Genomic DNA, 27,511 nt, shown 5'->3' with positions numbered 1-27,511 from the left:
GAATATGCGCATATTCATGAGATTAATGAGCGGTACCACATGACCGCTGAAGGCAGACAGTGGAAAAGCGAGGGGGCTGCAGAGAGTGCCATGAGGGGTGAGTATGATCTGTGACACCCCCGCTCCCCCTCCCCCGCCAAACCCCAGGTATATGACTCGTGTATAAGCCGAGGGGGGGGGGGGGTGCGTTTTCAGCACAAAAAAATGGGCTAAAAATCTCGCCTTATACACAAGTATATACGGTATCTAACGCTGAGGACACGACCCATTACCGAAAAACCAGTGACTCCGGATTGCAAAAACATAAAATATTAAATTTTATTATACAAAAAATGACTACACACAGGTATAAAAGGGAAAACCATGAAGCACAGAGCGGCGCTAGCTTCTCCGGCGCATGAGCAGATGTGACGTGGAGTCTCCCAAGTTCTGAAAGTAGTAGTTAAGTTTGCTATTGAGCTTCTCCCGCAGCTGTAAAGGAAATGGAGGAAGACATTAATGGCGCACACATGGTCCGAGCCTGGCTGCCATGGCTCTAATACATCACAGTTTATGTGTGGCATTATGTCACCATGCATGACATCACCATTAGTCACCACAGTCATGTGATGTGAAAGCGCGCTATTAACGGTCAGGGAGTCCAGGCGCATGCGGAGGACAAGCTTTGGCTTTTCCGGTTCTCGTCCTTACATGTCAATCATCCCAGTAGCACCAGGCAGCACAGACTTAGAATGGGGCCTATTGTGGCATCCGGTAAGTGGCGGCAGAATGTGCAGCGACTAATGGGGGACAAGTCCTATAATTGGAGCATATACCAAGCCCCCCGAATACCACACGCATGTGTGACGGTGACTGCGGCTCTTACCTCTTGGTGTAGCCGACTTTTATTCTCTTCCAGCGCTTGCAGAAGGTGATCGATGGAGGAATACGGCATCCAAACCAAAGGAGACAAGGCGGACAGAGGCCACTGTGAGAAGTATACAGGATGGAAAAGATTAAAAATCATGGTAGCTTGCCTTTAAAAACAGTGCCTCCTTAGTCTACAGGTTGTGTCAGATATTACAGATGAGCTCCAAAGAGAATGTTTTCCAAATTCTGTACGACCCCTTTTACAATTGTGCCTCATGTAGATAATGTATGTATGTGTTATAAGGGACAATGTAACACAAGCTTGTTTCTGCTGTGTGATACAAGTCAACAATCTGGAGTCTCCAAACTCCATCTGATGCCGGATTCCAGACCGCTGACCTTCATCCTATAACCCACGTGGTCCTTACCAGCTAGGGGTCTCCTGATCCAAATACGCTAGCCTCATATGTACAGTATTAGATGAGACTGTTCAGTTTGTATACAAGTGGATTTTGGGGCAGCAAAGTGGCTCAGTGGCTAGCATGCAGTGGCTCAGTGGTTACCATTGCAGACCTGAGGTCCTGGATTCAAATCGCAACAAGGACAACACCTGCAAGCAGTTTGTATGTTCTCTGTTTTCTCTCATACTCCACAGACATCCCGATAGGGAATGTAGATAGCGTGCTCATTTAGGAACAGCAATGACATCAGTAAAGCTGGGGAATTAATGGTGCTACATGGGGGGGGTGAGGAACCAACCAGACCCTAATATTCCTTCCCTCCTGACCGCAGCGTGTAACTGGGACCTACTCTGGCTAAGTGAGGGTTAAAGGGAACCTGTCACATGGTTTTGGCCCTGTAAGCTGCGGCCTACGGCTATCAGGGCTTATCTACAGTATTCTTTGATGCTGTAGATAAGCCCCAGATCAAACCTGAAGGAGAAGACAAACAAGTTTTATTATACTCACCCGGGTGCGGTTCGGTCCGATGGGCGTCGCAGGTCCAGGTCCACCGCCTCCCATCTCCATGCGATAACGTCCTCTTCCTTGCTTCGTGTCGAAGCTCCTGCGCAAGCGTACTTCTTTGCCCTGTTGAGGGCACAGCAAAGTACTGCATTGCGCAGGCGCCAGGAAATGTCAGAGATGTCCCGCTCCCGCTCCAACGTTCTCATCTCCGCCCCACACCACAAGCTGTCAGCCCTGCACCCCACACCACGCTCAGTCCTGCACCCCACACCATGAGCCATCAGACCTCCGCCCCACACCACGAGCCAGCGGACCTCAGACTCACCTGCTACGTTCGGGAATATGTGCGAGAGCGTCGTACGACTGGCTGTTCTGTCCCAAATCCAGGTGATAATTGAATGTACGAGTCCTCAAAGTCGCCTACAATCAGGAGACATCTGGTCACCCACCAAAAAATATCATAGATACATAGAGACGAGAGCTTGTACAAGGCATTACCTGACTTTTCAGGTCGTCCACAGTCTCCAAAATAGGCAATGTGGCTAATTGAATCAGCAGCTCTTTCCAACCCACAACTTCCAGGAGACGCAGCACCTGGGAATAAAGGCAACAGCTTGCTAGAGGCAGAATACGGATCATACGGCAGAGTGGCAAATGGTGGAGACACAGAAATGCGCGCTCATGAATCTGCTCCTTAGGGTTCACGTTGCAGATTGTGGTGCAGATTTTTGCACGCAGATTTGGCTAAAAATGCAGGTCAAATGACCTGCGTTTTACCTGCGGATTAGCATGCGGTTTGACACCTGTAATGGAGCAGGTGTGAAACCGCTGTGGATTCCGCACAAAGAAGTGACATGCTGCAAATTTTAAACCACAGCAAATCGACGCGGAAAAATACGTAACGTATGCAGTGCGTTTTTCATTTTCCAAAGACTTAAATGGTACTGTACAACGCAGCAGAAACTGTTGTGGATCCGCAGGGCCAAGTCCGCAGCAGAATCCGCAACGTGTGCACACACCCTAAATGTGCACCGAGAGGCAGAAATGCGTGCTCTGGAATGCGTGGACACGCATCACCTGGGAATAATGGCAACAGCTTACTATAGGTAGAATATGGATCATATGGCAAAGTGGCAAACGGTGGAGAGGCAGAAATGTGCGGAGACGCTGCACCTGTGAAATGCGCGCCCAGCACCTGTCAAACGCACCCAGCACCTGTGAAATATGCGCCCAGCACCTGTGAAATATGCGCCCAGCACCAGTGAAATGCGCAGACGCTGCATCGGTGAAAAGTGCGCCCAGCACCTGTGAAATGCGCAGACGCTGCACCTGTGAAAAGCGCGCCCAGTACCTGTGAAATGCGCAGACGCTGCACCTGTGAAAAGCGCGCCAAGCACCAGTGAAATGCGCAGATGCTGCAACTGTGAAAAACACGCCCAGCACCTGTGAAATGCAGACGCTGCACCTGTGAAAAGCGCGCCCAGCACCAGTGAAATGCGCAGACGCTGCACCTGTGAAAAGCGAGCCCAGCACCTGTGAAATGCAGACGCTGCACCTGTGAAAAGCGCGCCCAGCACCTGTGAAATGCAGACGCTGCACCGGTGAAAAGTGCGCCCAGCACCTGTGAAATGCAGACGCTGCACCGGTGAAAAGCGCGCCCAGCACCTGTGAAATGCACAGACGCTGCACCTGTGAAAAGCGAGCCCGACACCTGTGAAATGCAGACGCTGCACCGGTGAAAAGCGCGCCCAGCACCTGTGAAATGCAGACGCTGCACCGGTGAAAAGCGCGCCCAGCACCTGTGAAATGCAGACGCTGCACCGGTGAAAAGCGCGCCCAGCACCTGTGAAATGCACAGACGCTGCACCTGTGAAAAGCGAGCCCGACACCTGTGAAATGCAGACGCTGCACCTGTGAAAAGCGAGCCCAGCACCTGTGAAATGCACAGATGCTGCACCTGTGAAAAGCGAGCCCAGCACCTGTGTAATGCTCAGACGCTGCACCCGTGAAAAGCGAGCCCAGCACCTGTGAAATGCGCAGACGCTGCACCCGTGAAAAGCGAGCCCAGCACCTGTGAAATGCGCAGACGCTGCACCCGTGAAAGGCGAGCCCAGCACCTGTGAAATGCGCAGACGCTGCACCCGTGAAAGGCGAGCCCAGCACCTGTGAAATGCGCAGACGCTGCACCGGTGAAAGGCGAGCCCAGCACCTGTGAAATGCGCAGACGCTGCACCGGTGAAAGGCGAGCCCAGCACCTGTGAAATGCGCAGACGCTGCACCCGTGGAAGGCGAGCCCAGCACCTGTGAAATGCGCAGACGCTGCACCGGTGAAAGGCGAGCCCAGCACCTGTGAAATGCGCAGACGCTGCACCGGTGAAAGGTGAGCCCAGCACCTGTGAAATGCGCAGACGCTGCACCCGTGAAAGGCGAGCCCAGCACCTATGAAATGCGCAGACGCTGCACCCGTGAAAGGCGAGCCCAGCACCTGTGAAATGCAGACGCTGCACCGGTGAAAGGCGAGCCCAGCACCTGTGAAATGCAGACGCTGCACCGGTGAAAGGCGATCCCAGCACCTGTGAAATGCGCAGACGCTGCACCAGTGAAAGGTGAGCCCAGCACCTGTGAAATGCGCAGACGCTGCACCCGTGGAAGGCGAGCCCAGCACCTGTGAAATGCGCAGACGCTGCACCGGTGAAAGGCGAGCCCAGCACCTGTGAAATGCGCAGACGCTGCACCCGTGAAAGGCGAGCCCAGCACCTGTGAAATGCGCAGACGCTGCACCCGTGAAAGGCGAGCCCAGCACCTGTGAAATGCGCAGACGCTGCACCGGTGAAAGGTGAGCCCAGCACCTGTGAAATGCGCAGACGCTGCACCCGTGGAAGGCGAGCCCAGCACCTGTGAAATGCGCAGACGCTGCACCGGTGAAAGGCGAGCCCAGCACCTGTGAAATGCGCAGACGCTGCACCCGTGAAAGGCGAGCCCAGCACCTGTGAAATGCAGACGCTGCACCGGTGAAAGGCGAGCCCAGCACCTGTGAAATGCAGACGCTGCACCGGTGAAAGGCGAGCCCAGCACCTGTGAAATGCGCAGACGCTGCACCGGTGAAAGGCGAGCCCAGCACCTGTGAAATGTGCAGACGCTGCACCCGTGAAAGGCGAGCCCAGCACCTGTGAAATGCACAGACGCTGCACCCGTGAAAGGCGAGCCCAGCACCTGTGAAATGTGCAGACGCTGCACCCGTGAAAGGCGAGCCCAGCACCTGTGAAATGCACAGACGCTGCACCCGTGAAAGGCGAGCCCAGCACCTGTGAAATGCACAGACGCTGCACCCGTGGAAGGCGAGCCCAGCACCTGTGAAATGCGCAGACGCTGCACCCGTGAAAGGCGAGCCCAGCACCTGTGAAATGCAGACGCTGCACCGGTGAAAGGCGAGCCCAGCACCTGTGAAATGCAGACGCTGCACCGGTGAAAGGCGAGCCCAGCACCTGTGAAATGCGCAGACGCTGCACCGGTGAAAGGCGAGCCCAGCACCTGTGAAATGTGCAGACGCTGCACCCGTGAAAGGCGAGCCCAGCACCTGTGAAATGCACAGACGCTGCACCCGTGAAAGGCGAGCCCAGCACCTGTGAAATGTGCAGACGCTGCACCCGTGAAAGGCGAGCCCAGCACCTGTGAAATGCGCAGACGCTGCACCCGTGGAAGGCGAGCCCAGCACCTGTGAAATGCGCAGACGCTGCAACCGGTGAAAGGTGAGCCCAGCACCTGTGAAAGATGAATGTGGTGCAGACATGAAAAATAAAAACAGGTGCAAATGCATTTTGTCTGAAATGACTTTTTCACTGAGCACTTGTTACATTGCTCCCAAAGGGAATTAGAGACTATATGGACACATTTGTCACATTACACACGGAGGAGTCTCGTCACGTCACGTCACCTCCACATGAGAGGTACAAGTCACGACCTGAGGGCAGAGACACCGGCCCGCACAAACAGCAGCAGCGAGAACCCGGACATGCGCAGTGAGGGCGCATGCATGGGCATGCGCCGTGAGGAGGTGTGATCTGACACATGCGCAGTGAGGACAGCGCGCCATTTTGCCGGAGTTTGAATGTGAGGTGCTGAGGCCGCTTCGCAGGAGGCTGAGGAGCGGAGCGTGGCCGTGTGACAGGTAATGGCAGCGGGGGCAATGCGGCGACCTGGCATGGTTGGAAGGCGGATTATATGTGTGTGTGAATGCGGCCTTGTTGCTTTCATGTAAATACTGTGGAGTCATCGGGGGGCGCCCGAGCCCCTCTATGTCCCTGTGTGAAAGCTGTTACCTAGAGGGGAGGAGAGTGCAGGCGGCGCCAGAGCCCAGTGTGTCCTGCCTGTACTGTCCGCACCATCACTGTGTCCCCCCCATAGTGCTCTGTACCGACCCCTTGCTGTGCCCTAGAGACTGTGTCCTTTACGAGCATCCTGTGGTCTTCTTTTATCTCCCCCTTTGCCTGTTGCCTCCCATCTTCATTTTGTCACTAGTTTCCCACTACGCCCCATCTTGTTGCCACCCCCCACCTTCTTTCCCCTGAGCTTCTTGTTTTTCCCCACCTTCTTGTCATCCTCTTGTCTTGCCCCACCACCACCATTCCGGCACCACCTTGTCTCATCCACCTCTGTTTTCTTGTTGCCACCGCCTCATTTCGCCTACCCCCCACCTTCTTGTTGCCAGGCCCTTGTCTCGCCACCTTGTCACCACCCTTTTCTTTCGCCCCACCACCTTTGTCTCCTGCCCCTTGTATCGCCATCACCACTTTCTGCTTGTTACCACCCGTTTGCTTTGCTAACACCAAATTCTTGTCATTACTCTTTTGCTTCACCCCACCATCTTGTTGCCACCACTTTTTTCGCCCTAAAAACCTTCCTGTCGCCACCACCTTCCTGGCACCAACTTCTTGTCTCGCCCTCCACCATCTTGTCGCCAGTCCCTTGTCTCGCCACCCTTTTCTTTCATCCAACCACCTTCTTATAGCCAGCCCCTTGTCTCACCATCACCAATCTTATCTTTCACCCTACCACCTTATTGTGGCAAGTCGTTTATCTGCCCCGGCACTACCACCTTCTTGTCGCACCCCTTTCTTTCTCCCCACCATCTTTATGGTGCTTCCCCCATGTTTTGCCTCCATCATCTTCTTGTTGGCATCTTCTCCTTACCCTCCTTTTGTACCCTTCATGTCTTGCCCTCCATCTTCTTGTTTTACCCCACAGCACCGTCTTGTCGTCGTCGTCTTCATCTACCCTCCCTTTTTTGGCTCCTTCATGTCTTGCCCCCACCTTCTTATTGTTGCCCCCATCTTCTTCCTTTTAGGCCGTTCTTGTCCCTCCACCACCTTCTTGCTGCCATCTTGCATTGCCCCCAGCTTCTCTTGCCCCATCTGTACCTTGTTGCTCTTTTCTTGCTCCCCCGCCTTCCATTTCAGTCTTGCTTACCCATCCCCTTGCCATCTTGTCTTGCTTCCCCCCCTCCCTTATAGTGGTCTTCCTTGGCTCTGCTCCCCCCCCCCCCAAGCTGACCCCTCTTTTCTTGCCCCCTTTTTCTGCTCCTCTGCAGCATGAGTGTAATAGATGAAAGCAGCATCGTGAGGGGTTAACGTCTCCTGCAGACTGGGCAGGGGGTGGAACCTTTTAGTGATTGTCAACCAAACGCTGCTTAGCTCCTCCCCCTTTCCTCTGATTGGTGGAGAGGCCGCCTCCTTCACATCCCTTTGGAGCAGCTCCCTGTCAGATAGGTGGCATCTGGGCCTTGCTTGTGTGTGACTGAGGCTTGGCTTCACATGGAGGCTGGGGAGCTTTCCTGCAGGAGGAGCAGACTCATGTGTCACATCCAGGCTGTGTGGAGTGCTCGCTCTGGTCTGGTGAGTTTGGAGGGCCGGGGGATCATTGCTGCTTTGTGTCCCCACCTCTCATGCTCCTCGGTGCCCACCACAGACCAGGTCGCCCAGACCTCTCATCACAGGTATTAAGGGTTGTTCATTTTCTATATTACATTGTATGTGCCAGAGCAGACACCTGGAGCAACCCAAACTCCAGGGTCCCTCAGCCCCTCCTGCCGAGTGCAATGCTCATCAGTGACAGTCCAGTAATCTGGCAACTGATAATTCGGCTCCTTGATTCCAACACTGAACCTAGAGGAGTAATTCATCGGTTGGTCATAGTAATGTCTAGACCAGGGGTCAGCATCCTGCCACACTACAGCTCCAGGCTGGAGGCCTGAACTATCAGCACAGCCTGCGGCTATTGGGGCATGGTAGAAGTGGTAGTTTGACAGTAGCAGATTCCAGCAGCTTGAATTCAGGGTCTGCACCCTCATTTGAGTATTGGGGACCTTTTTTTCTGATTTCTGCTTAGTGTTATCATAATTTTGGTTTCTTCAGGCAATGATCGGTGTTTGCTGGGGGTGGTACTTGCTCTCTTAAGGTCTGTAACCTGTCACTTTACATGTTAAGCTTCTTACATCAGGTTTGTATTTCTTGCAGGTTGTGATTTCTACTTAGATTCCTGTAGAATAAGGAACGAAGTGCATCACGAGTAAAGGTGAGTGATAATCTCCACCACAGATCAGCACCACGTGCCGTAATATCCTGGCATGGGCAACCACCTGTGGGGCCCTGTCATACACCGGCGGTATACGATCCATCAGTATATTAGATCTTAGTAGTTGCTAATTTTCTTCAGTCGAGATTTATTGATCTAGGATCAGATGACTGACTAGTTGTCACCAGTCATCACTTCCAGGAGAGTCGAGGGCATAACTGCGGAAAATTTTGAGAACCCACACCTACTGTATCTTGACAATGGTCCATTGGGAATGGCTTGGTAGGTTTCGCTGTTCACTTTTATGGAAGTTCAACACATTTTCAACAACGTCCTAGCCTTTTCTGTTTCATGAAACATATTAAGTGATCTGCTGGGCTCTAGTAGCATAAAAAAGCTCAATCTGTATTAATCCATAGAACGTACCTTTAGAAGGGACTGCCAGGTATGGGCCATGTTGTGTACATATGAGTAGGCTGGAGCCATGCACAACTTTTCAATCATGTCCTGATTTTGGCGATGTCATTTGATTTCACCATTTCAGCATTTTTAGGTTTTGCAACCATGGAGTTGAGTGACGCCAACCTGCAGGCCCTGACTGAGTATCTGAGAAAGACACTAGACCCGGACCCTGCAGTGCGTCGGCCAGGTACATCCAATGTGTGGCGTCCATCACTAGGCTGTGACCGAATACAGATTGGAGAGATTTCCTTTTCTTCTGAAGAATCCACCTTTACTTTCTAATTTCCACAAATAAGTGGCTAGAAACGCTTATAATAATCACATTCACAGCCTATATTGTATTATTTCCCTGTAACCTCTCTTACACATCTTATCAGTGTATCTTGTAATGACTGGTCCTCTTCACATTGCGCCCACTGTATGATGCGCTAATAGACCTCTGCTGGTCGTGTGAAATGGCAGCCTCTCTGTCTCATGGAGGGGGCTGATAAGTGTACGGAGGGCTATAATTGAAGCTGGACGCATACCTCTAATAGAGGGTCCCTATTATGTCCCTTTTACTACAACATTGTCACAGGACCTGTTTTGCTTTATGCAATTCATTGTGTGTGGCAGTAGCACCTCCATCAGTATGGATATACTGCACATGTCTTGGATGCTCTCAGTTTATCTTTTCCATTTTTTTGTGTTTAGCTGAAAAATACCTGGAGTCTGTAGAAGCAAACCTGAACTACCCCCTTCTGCTGCTCACCCTGGTGGAGCGATCCCAAGATAACGTCATCAAAGTGTGCTCCTCCGTAACATTCAAGAACTACATCAAGAGGAACTGGAGGGTGGTAAGTGTATATAGTACCCCACCTATCCACTGCTCTGCTGTCATATGGTTCTCTGGCTGCTGTAATGACAGGACAGTTTGACAGCCGGTATATTTTGACTGCACATTATGACGGCTATATCCCTTGTGGTGACTGCAGTGTAAAAACTGCTTTGTCTACCCCTAGGGACGGTGCAGTGACAGAGGCTTTGACCACCATAGGGATGGTGCGGTAACAGCACCTGTCCTTACAGGGAATCTGTCACCAGGATTTCGCTATGAGATCTGAGAGCAGCATGATGTAGAGGCAGAGACCCTGATTCCTGTGATGTGTGACTTATTGGGCTGCCCATCATAGTTTTGACAATCAGTTTTCTCTGCTGTAGTTCTCTGAATGCTGAGCTCTTATATTGCACCGCCAACACCCCTGATTGTCAGCTTTCTGTGTACACTGTTCATAGGCAGAAAGCAGGCAATCAGTGGTGGGGGCCGGGTTACAAAACAGTCATGTAGTCATGATCTGCAGATTAGATAGTGTTATTACTGAAACTACAACAACAGACCAGTAAGTGACACAGGTCACTGCCCCTACATCCTCCTGCTCTTAGATTACATGGTAAAAACCTGCTGACATATTCCCATAATTATGTTTTTATTCCGGGTTCAGATTGAAGATGAGCCAAACAAGATCTGTGAAGCCGACCGTGTGGCCATTAAAGCCAACATAGTAAACCTCATGTTAAGCAGCCCTGAACAGATCCAGAAGCAGGTGTAGTACATCCGAGTCTCTCGTGTTCTTTGGGATTGCTCTGCCCCTAAGGTGAAGCTTCTGCTAAAATCCTTTGATGCCATCTTCTCTTATAGCTAAGCGATGCCATCAGTATCATAGGGCGGGAAGATTTTCCTCAGAAATGGCCAGATTTGTTGACTGAGATGGTAAACCGTTTCCAGAGTGGAGATTTCCATGTCATCAATGGTGTCCTACACACGGCTCATTCCCTGTTCAAGAGGTATGGTGATGAGCCGCCGCCTGCAGCGCTGAGGTGCCTGTGACTTCTGATGTTGTCTTCTCCTTGTGACAGGTACCGCCATGAGTTCAAGTCCAGTGAGCTGTGGACAGAGATTAAACTAGTGCTGGATACCTTTGCTTTACCTCTCACAAACCTTTTTCAGGTAATGCCCTCTATCTCTTCGCCTTCTACATCACATTAGGTGGCTAAATTTGTGTTCCCCATTCATGGCCAGCATGGTGTGGATTATCACTTATTGTCTGCTCTTTTCTCTTCCAGGCAACCATTGGTCTGTGCAATACTCATGCTAATGATGTCAGCGCTTTAAAAGTCCTCTTCTCCTCTCTTATTTTGATTGCCAAGTTGTTTTACAGCTTGAATTTTCAGGTATGGTATTGTAATTTCTGTCATTTGATGGGTCAGGATGCTTATAGGGAGGATTCACATCCTGAACACTGAGCTCTTTTACCACGTGTCCTTTCCCTTTTGTACGGACAGATGTCTGTTAGATTTTGCCTTGACTGTAGTCTTAGAAGGATATATGTGTCCTTGGTATAACATGTATGTATCTAAGAATAGAATATCGTCACACACTCTAATTAGGATTAGAAAATGGAGCATGGGAAGGCCTGTAAGAATTTAAATTGAGGGTTTGCACATTTTGGTATTAAGTAATATATATAATTATTTATTTTTTTTTTTTTTTGAATTAGTGCAAATCAATTTGCAAGACACATTCGTAATCCGTAGCCTCTGGACAGGAGCCCTGAATCCAGAGTCCTACTTGACATCTGTGACTCTTCTTTTGATTAGCCAGAATGGTGTTACATCATTGTTGTGGTAAATCATAGAATACCTTGGCACTCAAATGAATTGATGTGTAGTTTAATGGAGGCAAAGGCATCAAAAATTCTGTACAAATAGTAAGGCGTCATCGTTGTGGTGTGACATTGCGCCTGGCCATCTGATCAAAAGAAGAACACTGGATGCTGTCAAATAATTGTCGGTTCTCAGAGCTCCTGTCCAGTGAACACAAATTACTTATGTGGCCGATGGACCAGATCCTGCGGATCGATTTGTGTCAACTTTTTTTTTCATGCATTCTTACTGTTTTGCCCTTTTAGGATCTCCCCGAGTTCTTTGAAGATAACATGGAAACCTGGATGACCAACTTCCACAGTCTTCTGACCCTGGACAATAAGCTTCTCCAAACAGAAGTGAGTTGTGGATGATTCCACATCAGTCTTCAGATAACCCTCACTCTTCCCTGTGACGAGATTCTGTGCCTTTTGTATTGCAGGATGAGGAAGAGGCCGGGTTGCTGGAATTGCTGAAGTCACAGATCTGTGACAACGCTGCTCTATACGCACAGAAGTATGATGAAGAATTCCAGGCCTACTTGCCTCGCTTTGTCACTGCCATATGGAACCTGCTGGTGACCACTGGTCAGGAAGTTAAATACGACTTGGTAAGAATTCAAATTTTCCTGTCATGTATCCTTACCGAAAATATGATCCATTGAAATGTTCTTGTTTCAGCCTTTTGATGTGGACTGTTGACCTTGTGTGTTTATGTAGGTACATCCTTCCTGTGAATGATGTGGTCTCCCAGGAAAGTGCTTGTGATAACCTTGTCATATAGATGGTGATTTATACCCACTAACACTCTCTTTATCATCCTAGCTGGTGAGCAACGCCATCCAATTCCTGGCATCAGTGTGTGAGCGCCCACACTACAAAAACCTGTTTGAGGATCCGAGCACACTGACCAGTATTTGTGAGAAAGTCATTGTCCCCAACATGGAGTTCAGAGGTAAAGATTTCATCATGTCTTATAACTGAATATCTAAAATGGACTTGTAGTTTCAGAAAACTTCTAACATGTCATCAGTTTTGACTTAATGAGGGTTTGGTTACTGAGATCCCCATTGAATAAAGGGGCAAAAGCACTCTGCCAGGTACACTGCTCCCTTGGCTATTTGACTGCCTCTTGGAGACCATAGTAGTGCAGACTTGTACTCTAAGACCTTATACACCACTAACCATGCCTCTGCTAGTGCTCAGCTAGAGCACTTCAGTCCCTTCCTCTCCAGAAAGTCCTCCATTCTCCTGCACCCTCTATCCAGTTCTGTATTGATATATGCCTATTAATAACACTGAGGGACACAGCACCATATTTATAGGCCCTGGCGACTAACACTTTGCCCAGTGAGCTGTGCTTTTTTTTTTTTTTTTTCCTCCTCCTCCTCAAACCATAGGCTCAATTTTAGTATAGTTGTCATAGTTCTGCATTGTGTGGTTTTTTTTTTTTTTTTTTTTTTTTTTTCCTTTTTTAAATCTTTCCAGGAAGTACACACTTATGTACTTCACATTTGTGTAGCCCCCCCTTCCCAGTTAATTTCTTAGTCAATTTCCTGTTCTATTTCCTAGTGATGTGACCTTTTAAGGGTTCTCCTCCTTTGTATTCCCCCTGAGCTGGTCTCTCCTTCCTTCTGGTAGCTGCAGCCTAGACATTTTTGGGGTTTGCTCTTGGTGTTGTAGGGGTGCCTTGTTGGCAGAAGGCCCGACTACTTGAGTCCCCATCTTTTCTCGGTGCAACCCTTATTTCGACATAGTGAGATAACGCATCTCTGGACTTGTCCACTTTGCTCTGGATGTGTCGAGACCTGTATTTTTGTGTGTTTTCAGTGTTTTGCCTGGGAGCAATCTCTTCTCACTATCGTTACCCCTCCTGTTACTCTCAGCCATTTCAGGAGGCACATCTCCTGTCCACTCTATTGCTAATTTGGGAACACATCTCTGCTGCCCACTGTTCCCTGGAACCATAAGGGCCTGTGAACTCGTTGCATATTTGTTGCGTTTTTTCTGCAGAGATCTGTCACAAAAACTGTTAAGGTTTCATGATGCCAGTAAAGTGAGTTGAGACTTGCAAATTTGGTTCAGATTTAAATCTGCAGCATGTCAATTATTTCAGCAGTTTTGCTGCGGATTTCACCCGTACAAAAAACATGGCTGCGTTTTTCCTGCCAAGAGATGCAGAAGTTTCTGCACCAAATACTTAACATGTGCAAATATTTGCCCCATAATGGTTTGGGTTCATGAACTAGGCCTTACATATCCTAACCACACTTTCTCAATATATGGTTGAGTTTCTAGTTGAGTTTGCTATCCCAGGTTGCTAACCAGTCAGGTACCTTCCTAGCCCTTTTGGCATCCTTGAACTTCTTACAAAATAGAGCTCCTGCAGATGAGACTGCTCCCTAAATATTTGTTCGGGCCAGTAGTGTCTGCCAGACAGCGTCGGACTGGCCCACCGGAGAACCGGAGGATTCTCCGGTGGGCCCTGGCATCTGGTGGGCCCTGGCACCTGCTGGCATACAGGGCCAGCAGTTGCCTAGGGCCCCCGCTGCTCCAGGGGCCCCCAGCCAGTGGTGTGTCGCACACCATGCAGCTGCTATGGGGGCCCCTGCCAGCGGAGCAGCAGCGGGTGTCAGGAGGCAGGAGCCCCTGTCCCCGCTGCTAAAGAGAAATGAATATTCACTGCGAAGCAGTGAATATCATTTCAGGTCTCCACACCCCCAGAGGCCCCGCCCCCAGCCCAGTAAGCCGCTCTGCATCAGGGCCGGCGCCGCCCTCAGTCCTCTCTGCTCCTGGCTCACAGCCAGTGCGCGATGACGTCACTACATCGCGCACCCGCTGTGTGTCTGGCAGAGGGGGCAGCTCCTGACACTGAAGCCGGCTGCCGGAATCAGCGTGGGAGCGAGGAGGAGAGGTGAGTATTGTGTTTTGTTTTTTTTTTATATCTCTCTCGCTCTCTCTATCTGTCTCTATCTATCTATCTCTATATATCTCTCTCTATCTATCTATCTTTCTATCTCTATTATCTATATCTATCTCTATCTATTATCTCTATTATCTATATCTATCTTTCTATCTCTATCTATTATCTCTATCTATCTATTTATATATCTATCTCTATCTATCGCTCTATCTTTATATCTTTCTTTCTATCTCTACATCTATCTCTATATCTATCTATCTATCTCTATATCTTTCTATATATATCTCTATATCTAGCTATTATGTCTATCTATCTCTATATCTATCTATCTTACTCTATCTCTATATCTATTATCTCTATATTTATTATCTATCTAGCTACCATCTATATCTATCTATCTTTATCTATATATATATATCTCTATCTAATATCTATATCTATCTATCTCTATACCTATCTATCTATTTATCTATCCGTTATCTATCTCTATATCTTTTCTCTGTATCTATCTATCTCTATCTCTCGCTATCTATCGCTCTATCTCTATATCTCTATCTATCTCTATATCTATCTCTATATCTCTCTCTATAGCTATCTATGTATATATCTCTATCTCTCTGTATATCTATCGCTCTATCTCTATATCTATCTTTCTCTATCTATTTATCTCTATCTTTTCTCTGTATCTATCTCTCTCTATATATCTATCTATCTCTATATATTATCTCTATCTATCTCTATCTCTATATATATCTCTCTGTATATCTATCTATCTTTCTATCTCTATATCTATCTCTAGATCTATCTTTCTCTATCTATCTATCTCTATTATCTATATCTATCTCTATCTATCTATCGCTCTATCTCTATATCTATCTTTCTATCTCTACATCTATCTCTATATCTATCTTTCTATCTATCTCTATATCTATCTATATCTATTATGTCTATCTATCTAGCTATCTCTATTATCTATATCTACCTATCTCTATATCTTTCTATCTTACTCTATCTCTATATCTATCTGTTATCTCTATATTTATTATCTATCTCTATCTATTATCTATATCTATCTCTCTATCTATTTATAGATCTCTGTATCTATCTCTCTCTATATCTATCTCTCTCTATCTACCGCTCTCTCTATCTCTATCTATCTTTATATCTATATCTATCTATCTATCTCTATCTATTATCTCTATATCTATCTATCTCTATATCTATCTCTATATCTCTCTCTATAGCTATCTATATATTATCTCTATATCTATCTATATATTATCTCTATATCCATATCTATCTCTATATCTATCTATCTCTATATCTATCTTTCTATCTAACACTATATCTCTATAACTATCTCTATATCTCATTATCTATCTATCTCTATCTCTCTCTCTCTTTATCTATCTATTGATCTATCCATCTATCTCTATATCTATCTCTATAACTATCTATTATATCTATCTATTATCTCTATTATCTATATCTATCTATCCATCTATCTAGCTATCTCTATCTCTATATCTCTCTCTATATCTATCTTTCTAACTCTATATCTAGCTATTATCTCTATATCTATCTTTCTATATCTATCTGTCTCTATATCTATATCTATCTATCTCTATATCTATTATCTCTATATCTATCTATCTCTATATATAGCTCTATATCTATTTTTATTTATAGCCATCTATCTATATATATTTATCTCTATATCTATCTATATATGTCTATATTATTATTATATCTGTATATCTCTATCTATTATCTATCTCTATCTATATATCTATCTCTAGATCTTTCTATCTATAGCTATCTATCTATCTATCTATCCATTATCTATTTTCTATCTATCTCTATATCTATCTATCTATCTCTATCTATCTCTATGAATCTTTCTATCTCTATCCATTATCTACTTTCTATCCATTATCTACTATCTATCTCTATATCTATCTATTTCTACATCTATCTTTCTATCTATATCTATCTAACTCTATATCTATATATCTATATAGCATTATACCCTATGAGGGGGCAGCATTATACCCTATGAGGGGGGCAGTATTATACCCTATGAGGGGGCAGCATTATACCCTATGAGGGGGGCAGCATTATACCCTATGAGGGGGCAGCATTATACCCTATGAGGGGGCAGCATTATACCCTATGAGGGGGTGCATTATTCCCTATGAGGGGGTGCATTATACCCTATGAGGAGGCAGCATTATACCCTATCTGGGGGTGCATTATTCCCTATGAGGGGGTGCATTATACCCTATGAGGGGGTGCATTATACCCTATGAGGGGGCAGCATTATTCCCTATGAGGGGGTGCATTATACCCTATGAGGAGGCAGCATTATACCCTATGAGGAGGGCAGCATTATTCCCTATGAGGGGGGCAGCATTATACCCTATGAGGGGGGCAGCATTATACCCTATGAGGGGGGCAGTATTATACCCTATGAGGGGGGCAGTATTATACCCTATGAGGGGGGCAGTATTATACCCTATGAGGGGGGCAGTATTATACCCTATGAGGGGGGCAGTATTATACCCTATGAGGGGGGCAGTATTATACCCTATGAGGGGGGCAGTATTATACCCTATGAGGGGGGCAGTATTATACCCTATGAGGGGGGCAGTATTATACCCTATGAGGGGGCAGCATTATACCCTATGAGGGGGTGCATTATTCCCTATGAGGGGGTGCATTATTCCCTATGAGGGGGGCAGTAATATACCCTATGAGGGGGGCAGTATTATACCCTATGAGGGGGGCAGTATTATACCCTATGAGGGGGGCAGTATTATACCCTATGAGGGGGGCAGTATTATACCCTATGAGGGGGGCAGTATTATACCCTATGAGGGGGGCAGTATTATACCCTATGAGGGGGGCAGTATTATACCCTATGAGGGGGGCAGTATTATACCCTATGAGGGGGGCAGTATTATACCCTATGAGGGGGGCAGTATTATACCCTATGAGGGGGGCAGTATTATACCCTATGAGGGGGGCAGTATTATACCCTATGAGGGGGGCAGTATTATACCCTATGAGGGGGGCAGTATTATACCCTATGAGGGGGGCAGTATTATACCCTATGAGGGGGGCAGTATTATACCCTATGAGGGGGGCAGTATTATACCCTATGAGGGGGGCAGTATTATACCCTATGAGGGGGCAGCATTATTCCCTATGAGGGGGTGCATTATTCCCTATGAGGGGGTGCATTATTCCCTATGAGGGGGGCAGTATTATACCCTATGAGGGGGGCAGTATTATACCCTATGAGGGGGGCAGTATTATACCCTATGAGGGGGGCAGTATTATACCCTATGAGGGGGGCAGTATTATACCCTATGAGGGGGGCAGTATTATACCCTATGAGGGGGGCAGTATTATACCCTATGAGGGGGGCAGTATTATACCCTATGAGGGGGGCAGTATTATACCCTATGAGGGGGGCAGTATTATACCCTATGAGGGGGGCAGTATTATACCCTATGAGGGGGCAGCATTATTCCCTATGAGGGGGTGCATTATTCCCTATGAGGGGGTGCATTATTCCCTATGAGGGGGGCAGTATTATACCCTATGAGGGGGGCAGTATTATACCCTATGAGGGGGGCAGTATTATACCCTATGAGGGGGGCAGTATTATACCCTATGAGGGGGGCAGTATTATACCCTATGAGGGGGGCAGTATTATACCCTATGAGGGGGGCAGCATTATACCCTATGAGGGGGGCAGCATTATACCCTATGAGGGGGGCAGCATTATACCCTATGAGGGGGGTGCATTATACCCTATGAGGGGGTGCATTATTCCCTATGAGGGGGGCAGTATTATATTCTATGAGATGGCTGCATTATATTCTATGAGATGGCTGCATTTTACTATGTGAGGGGGCTGCTTTATATTCTATGAGGGGGCTACCCCAACTCCTGCTACATAATTAAGACATGTACAACCTTATATTATACCCGGATATTAGCGTGTTTTACCGCATAATTGGTGGTCTGGTATTTAACTCTATGCAGCTACATAGTGGGCCCCAAGAATGATTTTCTCTGGTGGGCCCAAGGTGTTCCAGTCCGACTCTGCTGCCAGATATTTACTGTAGCATTCTGACGTACTTCTTGTAATCCTTGATGGCTTGCTCCTCTGCGACTTTTTCAAAATGGGTTAGGTTTGAGATTGGGGAAGCCTGCAGGTCCAACAGCAATGCTAATCCCTTTCAGGTCACCACTATGGTAGGCCCTGTTGTCTCCTTGATTGACACTTGCTTCTCTCCACCAGGCTTCCCTGCTGGCAAGAGATTCTCCCTCACTCCCTCGTTAGCTTTTTTTCATGCATTGCCTGAAAGCTTAAGTTTCCTTGCGGCCAGTCTGTGTCTACCCTCTATGTATGTGCGTGGGAGGGTAGCGTGCCTCCACCTGAATGGCAATAGTTTATCATTTGCTAGCCAAGCTAAACATCGTCTCCCAGTCCTTTGTTACCCTTCATCTACCGCCTTTGGTAATCTGACCAATTATCGGGGTGAGTCAGAACCACCAGGTGAGATCTCCCAACATGGTGGATTTTGCCGGCATACCAGGCAGCTGCGGCTGGACTCTTCTTCCAGGTCTCCTTCCCTGACTGCCTCTTTTGGAGCTTGTTCCCTCCATCGTTCCCCTTTTTAGGCCTACTCCGTCAGAGAGGAAGACTACTTTTTTGATTCTGACTCTGTATCTGAACACTAACCAAGTTGCAAAAAAAAAAAATTTCTTCTCCTAACCAGGTCCAGCGTTGTCTTCTGTTGCTCCAGTCTCTGTTGTTTGGCTGCAGTGGTGACTGTGACTTCAAGTTAAAAGCACTGCAGCGAATCACAGAGTTCAGCGGCTCTTCTAATGTAAATGGCACAAGCCTCTGAGCTCAGTTTATTGGCTGCAATGCTGTTGATGTGACGTCTGAAGACGAGAAGCCCATTAGGTCATGTTGGTTCCTGGTTGCTGCTTGTTACAGAATTTTGGTCTCCTCCTTTTTTGACATAAAGCTACCTAATGTCTGAGGAGATGGCACTGCTCATGGGCAAAGCAAACACTGTTTTTCCTACCTCATACCGGGCTATGGTCTTATGTCCCTTAATGTATTTAATGAGAGAACTTTTTTACGGTGAGTAGAAAATTCCAACACTGCCGTTGAAAAGGAGGTTTGCTGGCCTCGTGTGTGAGGCTTCTTGTGTAATTGCGTCTTCTGTGTTGCAGCTGCTGATGAAGAAGCATTTGAAGATAATTCTGAAGAATATATCAGGAGGGACCTGGAGGGATCTGGTAATGTGAACACATGTTTATCAGCATCTGATGGTTTATAATCTGGTTGGTTTCGTGGGTCAGACTGTCATCTGGTATAGGAGCAAGACTGGATCCTGAGCTCAAGATAGAGGCTTTTCTATACATAGATGAGATTTGACTTGTGGTGTATCTTATGGATATTCCTTAAGTGTCTGCAATGAAAATGTAGTTCTTAAATGATTTGCCATGTTGGTAGTGCACATCTTTATTATTGATAAAAACATTAAGAATTAATAGAGACAATATATTTTAATGTTAAAACATTTTCTTAAATAATTTTTCTCGTTCGCCTTATTGGGGGACACAGAGACCATGGGTGTATGCTGCTGCCACTAGGAGGCTGACACTATGCACAAAAAAAGGTTAGCCCCTCCTCCGCCGTATACACCCCACCGACCGGCAGGAAGTTCCTCAGTTTAGCTTAGTGTCAGTAGGAGGTGGACACGGGTCTTTGATTAGACCCATATCTACCTCGATGTGCGTCGTTTCTTTTCAGGTTTTTCCGGAGGGATACAGTGTGAATAGTCACATCTGTAGTCCCACAAAGAGACTATGAGTACGGCGTGTACTGCCACCCCGTATCCTCATAAGTCTACAGCAGGACCAAAACCCCTAACATGGATGTGGCGTTCCAGATGGTCCTCGCTCCCCGTCTCCCACCCACTCGCCTACCAGAGCCGGTCGGTCGGTTGAGGCGCAGGATACTCTCCTTGAAACAGCACGCTGGATGAAACGGATCAGGAGGGTAAGTATGAGACCTGAGTCCCATTCTCCCCTGCGGATTCCACGCCAGGCCATTCCATGGATTCTTCGGCAGCGGTCGCTGTGACAGTGCTGCGACGCCTCCGCGTCGTCTCCAGGCTGCCGCTGCAGCTATTTGGGCCCTGGCTGGTTATCGGACAGCTCTTCCCCCCCCCCCCCCCCCCCCCCCTCTGCCGGGCCCTAGCTGTCCTCAGTAGCGGCCACCGCGGCGGTTCTGCGCCGCCCTGTGCTGACAGGCGGCCGCCTCTTCTATCCAGGCCCCGGCTTCATCTGGGGCCTTGTCCGGCGTCGCGGCCACGCCCCCCGCCTCCATCCTCGGGCGGGCTTCCCTCCCGCCCGCTCTAAGCCCGCCCACGGCCTTCTCCCCTCAGGTTGAGCGTTCCGGAGGCGGCGCCGTCCCTCCCACCTACCATCTTAGCGGGCGGCACCATTTTTATCATCGGCGCCTAGCCCCGCCTACCTCCCTCCTCTGCATCTGCTGGAAAGCGCGCGCTTCCTGCTCGGCTCCTCTCTGGCTGCCGCCATTTTCACAGCCTGTCAGCCGGACGCTGTTCCCTCAGCCGTGCCCCTGCAAGCCGGACGAACCATGCATCTCCATTTATTGGAAGCTGCGATAGGACACCGGACCGTGAGTAGCTCTGCATACTGCAGACTGACACCCTCCTCTGCCTCCTGTCCCCCAACCTTCCGGCAAGGCTTCAGTGACTGTCCGTCAGTATGTCTAATTCTAAGTCTGACCGCGCTCGTCCCCCTGCCTCCTCTGGCACCTTAGTCAAGTACTTTGCGTGCTCTTCTTGCAATCGCAAACTTCCCTCAGGTCAGTCCACTCCCCTCTGCCTGGACTGTAGCAATCCAATCCAGCCCGACGCCGCTCAGGAGCCATCCATAGCCCCAGTGGTGAGTGAGCCCCCCATGCCGGGCTGGGCCTCCTCTCTATCACAGTCAGTGGCAGACCTCACCAAGGTGTCTCAGTCCCTAGTAGCCGTTCTGGACAAGTTGCCCTTGGGAGCTTCGGCGGGACCCAGCACGTCTCAGGACGTCCCATATGAGCCAGCCAGCGGCAGTCGCAAGAGGCCCAGGCAGGACCTCCAGGCGGAGTCCTCCCCTCGTCCTACCTCACCCCATAGTCCCCAGCAGTCTCCCTCTCGGGCCTCCTCTCCCGAGTCAGGCGGAGCGCTTTCGGAATCGGAAGGGGTCTTAGAGCTGGATTCGGACCAGGATGCGAACATGAAGGTTACGGTGCAAAACCTCATTGCTGCGATTCACCATACCTTTGACATCGCTGACGCCCCTGCGAAATCCTCAGATCAGGAGGTTTCGTTCAGACGGGCGGAAACACCATCCAGGGTGTTTCCCTTCCATTCTGAGTTTGGAAAGATTTTTACAAGGGAGAGAGTAGATCCGACCAGACGCTTTCAAAGAGGAAAGCGTCTCGGCGTACTGTACCCGTTTGCTAAAGAGCTCACGGACAACTGGGCCGCTTCTCCCTCGGTGGACCCTCCCGTGTCCAGACTTTCTAATAATACGGTCCTTCCGCTGTCAGGTGTGGCGTCTCTAAAAGATTCTAATGATAGGATCATAGAATCTCTAGCAAAATCTGCCTTCGAAGCGGCATCGTCAGCGGTATGTCCAGTCTTTGCTTCTTCTTGGGCAGCAAAGGCCATATCCACTTGGGCAGACGACCTTCGGCAGGGCATTCTGGATAAGGCACGACCAGAGCATTTGGCCGATCTCGCCAATCAGATTTCCCATGCGGGGGATTATCTGCTTTCTGCCTCCCTGGATGCCGCATCTTGCGCAGTTCAGGCGTCAAGTAACATCGTGGCAATCCGACGTACAATTTGGCTCAAGGCCTGGCAGGCGGACTTGTCCTCTAAAAAGTCTCTGACCAATCTACCTTTTCAGGGAGTGCGTCTCTTCGGATCACAATTGGATCAGATTATTAAGGACGCTACAGGAGGTACGAGTTCTCTTCTCCCCTCCAAGCCTCGCAGACCTCCTCCAAGGCGTCAGTTTCGTTCCTTTCGGACTTTCCGCCGTTTCAATACGGCGGAAAACCCTTCCAACCAGCAAAGGCCCCAGGCACGTCAGGAAAGAAAGAAGGTTTCCTTCAGGCCCACTCCGTCCTGGCGGTCCCACTCTTCCCAGGGAAGACCGTCCAGATCTAGATCTGGACGGTCTACATCCGCATGACTACCATCGGTCTCCCGGGGGTCCCTTCCAATTGGGAGGTCGACTTCTTTTCTTCAGCGACGTCTGGCTCGCCTCAGTAGTTGACGCTTGGGTCAGAGAGGTTGTATCAACAGGATACAAAATAGAGTTCATTTCTCTTCCACGGGATCGCTTCTTCCAATCCCGTCCGCCGAGGGATCCGGCCTTGGTCCCGGGGTTCTGTTCGGCCATCGCCTCTCTTCTCAGTTCCGGGGTGATTGTGCCCGTTCCCAAATCGGAACGCTTCACAGGGTTTTATTCAAACCTGTTTGTGGTGCCGAAAAAGGACGGGGCAGTTCGGCCCATTTTGGATCTCAAGTTACTCAACAAGAGAGTTCGCCTTCGCCACTTCCGGATGGAGTCTGTACGCTCGGTAATTGCTTCCATGGAGGAGCAGGAATTCATGGGTTCCATAGACATCCAAGATGCCTATCTGCATGTGCCCATATTTCCCGGACATCAGAAGTTCCTGCGGTTTGCGATTCACCACGAACATTACCAGTTCGTCGCGCTTCCTTTCGGGCTCGCCACCGCTCCCAGAGTCTTCACGAAGATTATGGCGGTGTTGATGGCCTTGTTGAGGATCAGAGGTCTCGTTCTTTTTCCGTACCTCGACGATATCCTGATCAAGGCTCCCTCCTTTCAACAGGCCCGCCTAAGTGTGGCGATCGTTCTAGACACCCTGTCCAGTTTTGGGTGGATCGTCAACCGGAAAAAGTCCTGTCTGGTCCCTACTCAACGCCTTGTGTTTCTGGGCCTTCTGTTCGACACTCGTCGGTCAAGGGTATTTCTCCCACAAGACAAGATCCTTTCCCTGCAGCAGGGCGTGCGATCATTACAGATCACACGATTTCCATCCCTCAGGACAGCCATGAGGGTCCTGGGGAAGATGGTGGCGGCGATAGAGGCAGTTCCCTTTGCCCAATTTCACGCCAGGCCACTCCAGCAGGCCATTTTGTCCAGGTGGAACAGGTCGGCTCTATCTCTGGATCGTCCGGTTCGTCTTTCATGCCGGATCAAGCGGTCTCTCAACTGGTGGTTGACGTCTCCCCTCATTCTCTTGGGGCGGTCTTTTCTTCCCGTTCACTGGCAGATTGTCACTACGGACGCCAGCCTCATCGGCTGGGGTGCAGTGTTCCGCAATCACACTGTTCAGGGTCGATGGTCGACTCAGGAATCAGCTCTGCAGATCAATGTCCTAGAGATACGAGCGATCCATCTAGCTCTCGTCCACTGGGAAAGGCGCCTCAAGGGCCTGCCTGTCAGGATTCAGACAGACAATGCCACAGCGGTGGCGTATATCAACCGCCAAGGGGGGACACAGAGTGTCTCAGCTCTGGCGGAAGTGTCCAGAATTCTTCAATGGGCAGAGACCTTTGTTCCAACGATTTCCGCGGTTCACATTCCCGGCGTGGACAACTGGGCCGCCGATTTCCTCAGCCGCGAGGGTCTCGCGGCAGGGGAATGGTCCCTACATCCGGAGGTGTTTCATCTGCTCTGCCGTCGGTGGGGAACTCCGGATGTAGACCTCATGGCATCTCGCCTCAACAGGAAAGTCCCACAATTCGTGTCCAGGTCTCGGGACCCTCTGGCAGTGGGCGCCGACGCTCTGGCCGTCCCTTGGTCACAGTTCGAGCTCCCCTACCTGTTCCCTCCTCTGCCTCTTCTTCCCAAGTTGTTGAAGAAAATCAAAGCAGAGGGGATTCCAGTCATCCTCATCGCCCCGAATTGGCCCAGAAGGTCTTGGTTCGCGGACATTGTCAACCTTCTCGCGGACGCTCCCTGGAAGCTTCCCGACAGGGCAAATCTGTTGTCTCAAGGCCCGATTTGCCACCCCAATTCTCGGTCGCTCAATTTAACGGCGTGGCTGTTGAGACCGAGGTTTTGAGACGGGCAGGATTCTCTGATCGGGTGATTCATACCATGATCCGCGCCAGAAAGCCGCCTTCTTCGAAGATCTATTACCGTACTTGGAAAGCCTATTTCTCCTGGTGTGAGACCAATGACATCGCGCCCTTGGTTTTTTCGCTCCCTTCTATTCTGGCGTTTCTGCAGGCAGGGCTGGATGCGGGGCTTGCTCTCAGTTCCTTGAAGGGTCAAGTTTCGGCACTGTCCATTTTATTTCAGAAAATGCTGGCCTCCCGGCCCCAGGTCAAAACCTTCCTCCAGGGTGTGGCTCACACGGTTCCTCCGTACCGAGCGCCCGTGGATCCTTGGGATCTTAATTTGGTTCTTCAGGTTCTGCAGGGTCCTCCTTTTGAACCTCTCAGGGACGTTTCCCTTTCCCTCCTTTCTTGGAAAGTGGCCTTTCTGGTGGCCATTACCTCCATCCGGCACGTGTCGGAATTGGCAGCACTTTCTTGCCGCTCTCCTTTTTTGGTCCTTCATCAGGACAAGGTAGTTCTGCGGCCTCCGCCCTCTTTTCTTCCGAAGGTGGTATCTTCGTTTCACCTCAATGAGGACATTGTTCTGCCATCCTTCTGCCCGAGCCCAGCTCACCCTCGGGAGCGGTCCTTGAACAAGCTGGACCTAGTCAGGGCATTGAGAGTCTATCTAGCCCGGACGACTTCCTTGCGGAAGTCAGACTCTCTGTTCATCATTCCTGACGGGGCGAGGAAAGGTCACCCAGCCTCAAAGGCCACTATTGCGCGCTGGATCAGATCGGCAATTGTGGAGGCATACCGGGTCAAGCATCGAGTGGCCCCTCCAGGGGTCAGAGCGCACTCTACCCGGGCGGTGGGTGCCTCCTGGGCGGTGCGCCACAGAGCTTCCGCGCTGCAGCTTTGCAAGGCTGCAACGTGGTCATCGGTTCACACCTTTGTGAAATTCTACAGGGTCCACACCTACGCTTCGGCGGACGCCAGCCTAGGTAGAAGTATTCTGCAGGCTGCGGTGGCGAGTCCACTGGCCTGATGGAAGTTTGTTTCCCACCCCAGGGACTGCTTTGGGACGTCCCATGGTCTCTGTGTCCCCCAATAAGGCGAACGAGAAAACAGGATTTTTTGGGTTGCTTACCGTAAAATCTGTTTCTCGGAGCCTTCATTGGGGGACACAGCACCCTCCCATGTTCTACAACTCCTGTTCTTATGTTTGTCGGTTTGTTACAGTTGAGTTGTTTGTTCTGTTCTCAATCTATTCTGACTTCTCCTACTGCTTTCTGACTAACTGAGGAACTTCCTGCCGGTCGGTGGGGTGTATACGGCGGAGGAGGGGCTAACCTTTTTTTGTGCATAGTGTCAGCCTCCTAGTGGCAGCAGCATACACCCATGGTCTCTGTGTCCCCCAATGAAGGCTCCGAGAAACAGATTTTACGGTAAGCAACCCAAAAAATCCTGTTTTATCCCCAATTACATACATTTTGTTATTGGGTTTCATTAAAAAAAATTCAGCGTTTTATCTTCTATTGCTTCTTTGTTGATCTTTTCTTTTTTTTTTTTTAATTGCTGGATGCCAAATGAGTTAATGGAGAATCTGTTAGTCAGCTCACTACGAAGGTCTAGCGGGCGGAGTTTGTACTTCTTATAGCCTTTTATTTAACCGTGTAGAAGGCAAACAGTGCAAAATTTTTAATGAAATCCAATTGCAAAAATGATTTTAGCCCAAAATACATGCATGTAAGAAAGACATTAAAGAAGTCCCTTTTAAAATGGACAACTTTTTTTATTAATATGACTGCTAATGTGGTGCATATATAGGTAGACTCTTTGATTTACCATTGCAGATGAGTCTGGGTATTTCTCGCCAACTAATTTTCTATTTTTCACCTTGTTCCAGATATTGATACCAGACGCCGTGCTGCTTGTGATCTCGTCCGTGGTTTGTGCAAGTTTTTTGAGGGTCCAGTCACCAACATCTTCTCTTGTTACGTCAGCTCTATGCTCCAGGAATACGCCAAAAACCCATCTGTCAACTGGAAGCACAAAGACGCTGCCATCTACCTAGTGACGTCACTGGCATCAAAGGCCCAAACGCAGAAGGTCTGATGGAGACATGATCCTTTGTATATGTGTGGCACTCCTCTGCTATAGCACGCCCATGTATCTATAGTTTGTATATAGTCAGTCATATAGTGCTATGTAGGCCATAGCTGGCTACTTTTTTTCAATGCAGCACTCTGATCCAGTTCAAGCTGCATTCATGGATATTGTGGGTGACTGGTGTATATTTCTCTCCACAGCACGGTATAACACAAGCTAATGAACTCGTCAACTTAACAGAATTCTTCATCAATCACATCCTTCCGGATCTCAAGTCTGCAAATAGTGAGTAATACAGTTGGACATGTAAGCGTGACCAGTGCAGTATCTAATGTGAATTGTCATAATGGGCTGTTCTTGATCCTTGTTTTATAAGCTGTATTCTGGATTGTTGGACAGGGGACATGTCCGTTACTAATACTGTGTTAATCCCTTCGTGATGTGTGTGTGTGTGTGTGTGTAGGGGGTATATGGAGCAGTGCTGTGTTACGCAACTGGTACCTTCTTTTACAGCAGCGATAAGTGCTAGCTCCGATCACTGCTGTGTAACCATTTAAATGACACTGTCAATGGCTTACACCAAAATCTAACCAATGCAATTGTGACTTAGTAGTTGGGTGGGCCTACTAAAGGGCTCTCGTCCCATGAATCTTTAATCTCCCATGAAGCCCGGCCGCATGCTGCGTTTTATAGATTATTTCAGGACGTCCCCCTGACAGCACCATGGAGGACGTCCTCCTACAGGGACAGGAAAAGCACACGAGA

The 27,511-nt window shown here is 48.9% G+C and overlaps 2 protein-coding genes across 8 annotated transcripts in view; one reads left to right on the top strand and one right to left on the bottom strand.

Moving 5' to 3' along the window:
• Nucleotides 1-293: 293 nt before the first annotated feature.
• Nucleotides 294-6,331, bottom strand: LOC141094673 (uncharacterized). 2 transcript variants are annotated; one of them, XM_073580527.1, is made up of 6 exons: nucleotides 5,749-6,331; nucleotides 2,313-2,408; nucleotides 2,140-2,234; nucleotides 1,818-1,937; nucleotides 866-967; nucleotides 294-471 (listed from the first exon to the last, which is right to left on the bottom strand). In XM_073580527.1, the coding sequence occupies exons 1-6, from the start codon at nucleotides 6,085-6,087 to the stop codon at nucleotides 312-314; spliced, it is 912 nt and encodes a 303-aa protein (XP_073436628.1). In that variant the 5' UTR covers nucleotides 6,088-6,331; the 3' UTR covers nucleotides 294-311. The 2 variants fall into 2 exon arrangements, with proteins under 2 accessions (XP_073436628.1, XP_073436629.1); XM_073580528.1 differs by lacking the exon at nucleotides 1,818-1,937 and having other exon boundaries at nucleotides 5,749-6,330.
• Nucleotides 5,846-27,511, top strand: part of CSE1L (chromosome segregation 1 like) — a 90,510-nt gene continuing 68,844 nt past the window's right edge. The window contains exons 1-14 of one of the 6 annotated variants that reach the window (XM_073580524.1): nucleotides 5,846-5,982; nucleotides 8,327-8,384; nucleotides 8,938-9,033; nucleotides 9,540-9,682; nucleotides 10,328-10,429; nucleotides 10,525-10,670; nucleotides 10,743-10,833; nucleotides 10,950-11,057; nucleotides 11,795-11,887; nucleotides 11,971-12,138; nucleotides 12,353-12,482; nucleotides 19,710-19,775; nucleotides 26,544-26,746; nucleotides 26,947-27,031. In XM_073580524.1, the coding sequence (XP_073436625.1) occupies nucleotides 8,949-9,033; nucleotides 9,540-9,682; nucleotides 10,328-10,429; nucleotides 10,525-10,670; nucleotides 10,743-10,833; nucleotides 10,950-11,057; nucleotides 11,795-11,887; nucleotides 11,971-12,138; nucleotides 12,353-12,482; nucleotides 19,710-19,775; nucleotides 26,544-26,746; nucleotides 26,947-27,031 (1,420 nt within the window). In that variant the 5' untranslated portion in view covers nucleotides 5,846-5,982; nucleotides 8,327-8,384; nucleotides 8,938-8,948. Of the gene's footprint in view, nucleotides 5,983-7,556; nucleotides 7,807-8,326; nucleotides 8,385-8,928; nucleotides 9,034-9,539; nucleotides 9,683-10,327; nucleotides 10,430-10,524; nucleotides 10,671-10,742; nucleotides 10,834-10,949; nucleotides 11,058-11,794; nucleotides 11,888-11,970; nucleotides 12,139-12,352; nucleotides 12,483-19,709; nucleotides 19,776-26,543; nucleotides 26,747-26,946; nucleotides 27,032-27,511 lie in introns of those variants that run through there. The other 5 variants (XM_073580521.1, XM_073580525.1, XM_073580522.1 and 2 more) reach the window with 5 other exon arrangements.

Source organism: Dendrobates tinctorius, unplaced genomic scaffold (assembly GCF_039654945.1).
Source record: "Dendrobates tinctorius isolate UK_male_01 unplaced genomic scaffold, ASM3965494v1 ptg000065l, whole genome shotgun sequence".
In the NCBI taxonomy this organism is placed as follows: Eukaryota; Metazoa; Chordata; class Amphibia; order Anura; family Dendrobatidae; genus Dendrobates; species Dendrobates tinctorius.
Note: the sequence above shows the minus strand (reverse complement) of the source record. Positions and strands in the feature narration are given on the sequence as shown.

What these genes read in the sequence shown, in the direction of transcription:
- LOC141094673 (XM_073580527.1), bottom strand. Translation starts at nt 6,087, where the DNA reads ATGACTCCACAGTATTTACATGAAAGCAACAAGGCCGCATTCACACAC. An exon ending in CTTGTACCTCTCATGTGGAG is followed by an intron (nt 2,409 to 5,748) that starts GTGACGTGACGT and finishes CTTTATTCCCAG; the next exon opens with GTGCTGCGTCTCCTGGAAGT. An exon ending in CATATTCCCGAACGTAGCAG is followed by an intron (nt 1,938 to 2,139) that starts GTGAGTCTGAGG and finishes TGCCCTCAACAG; the next exon opens with GGCAAAGAAGTACGCTTGCG.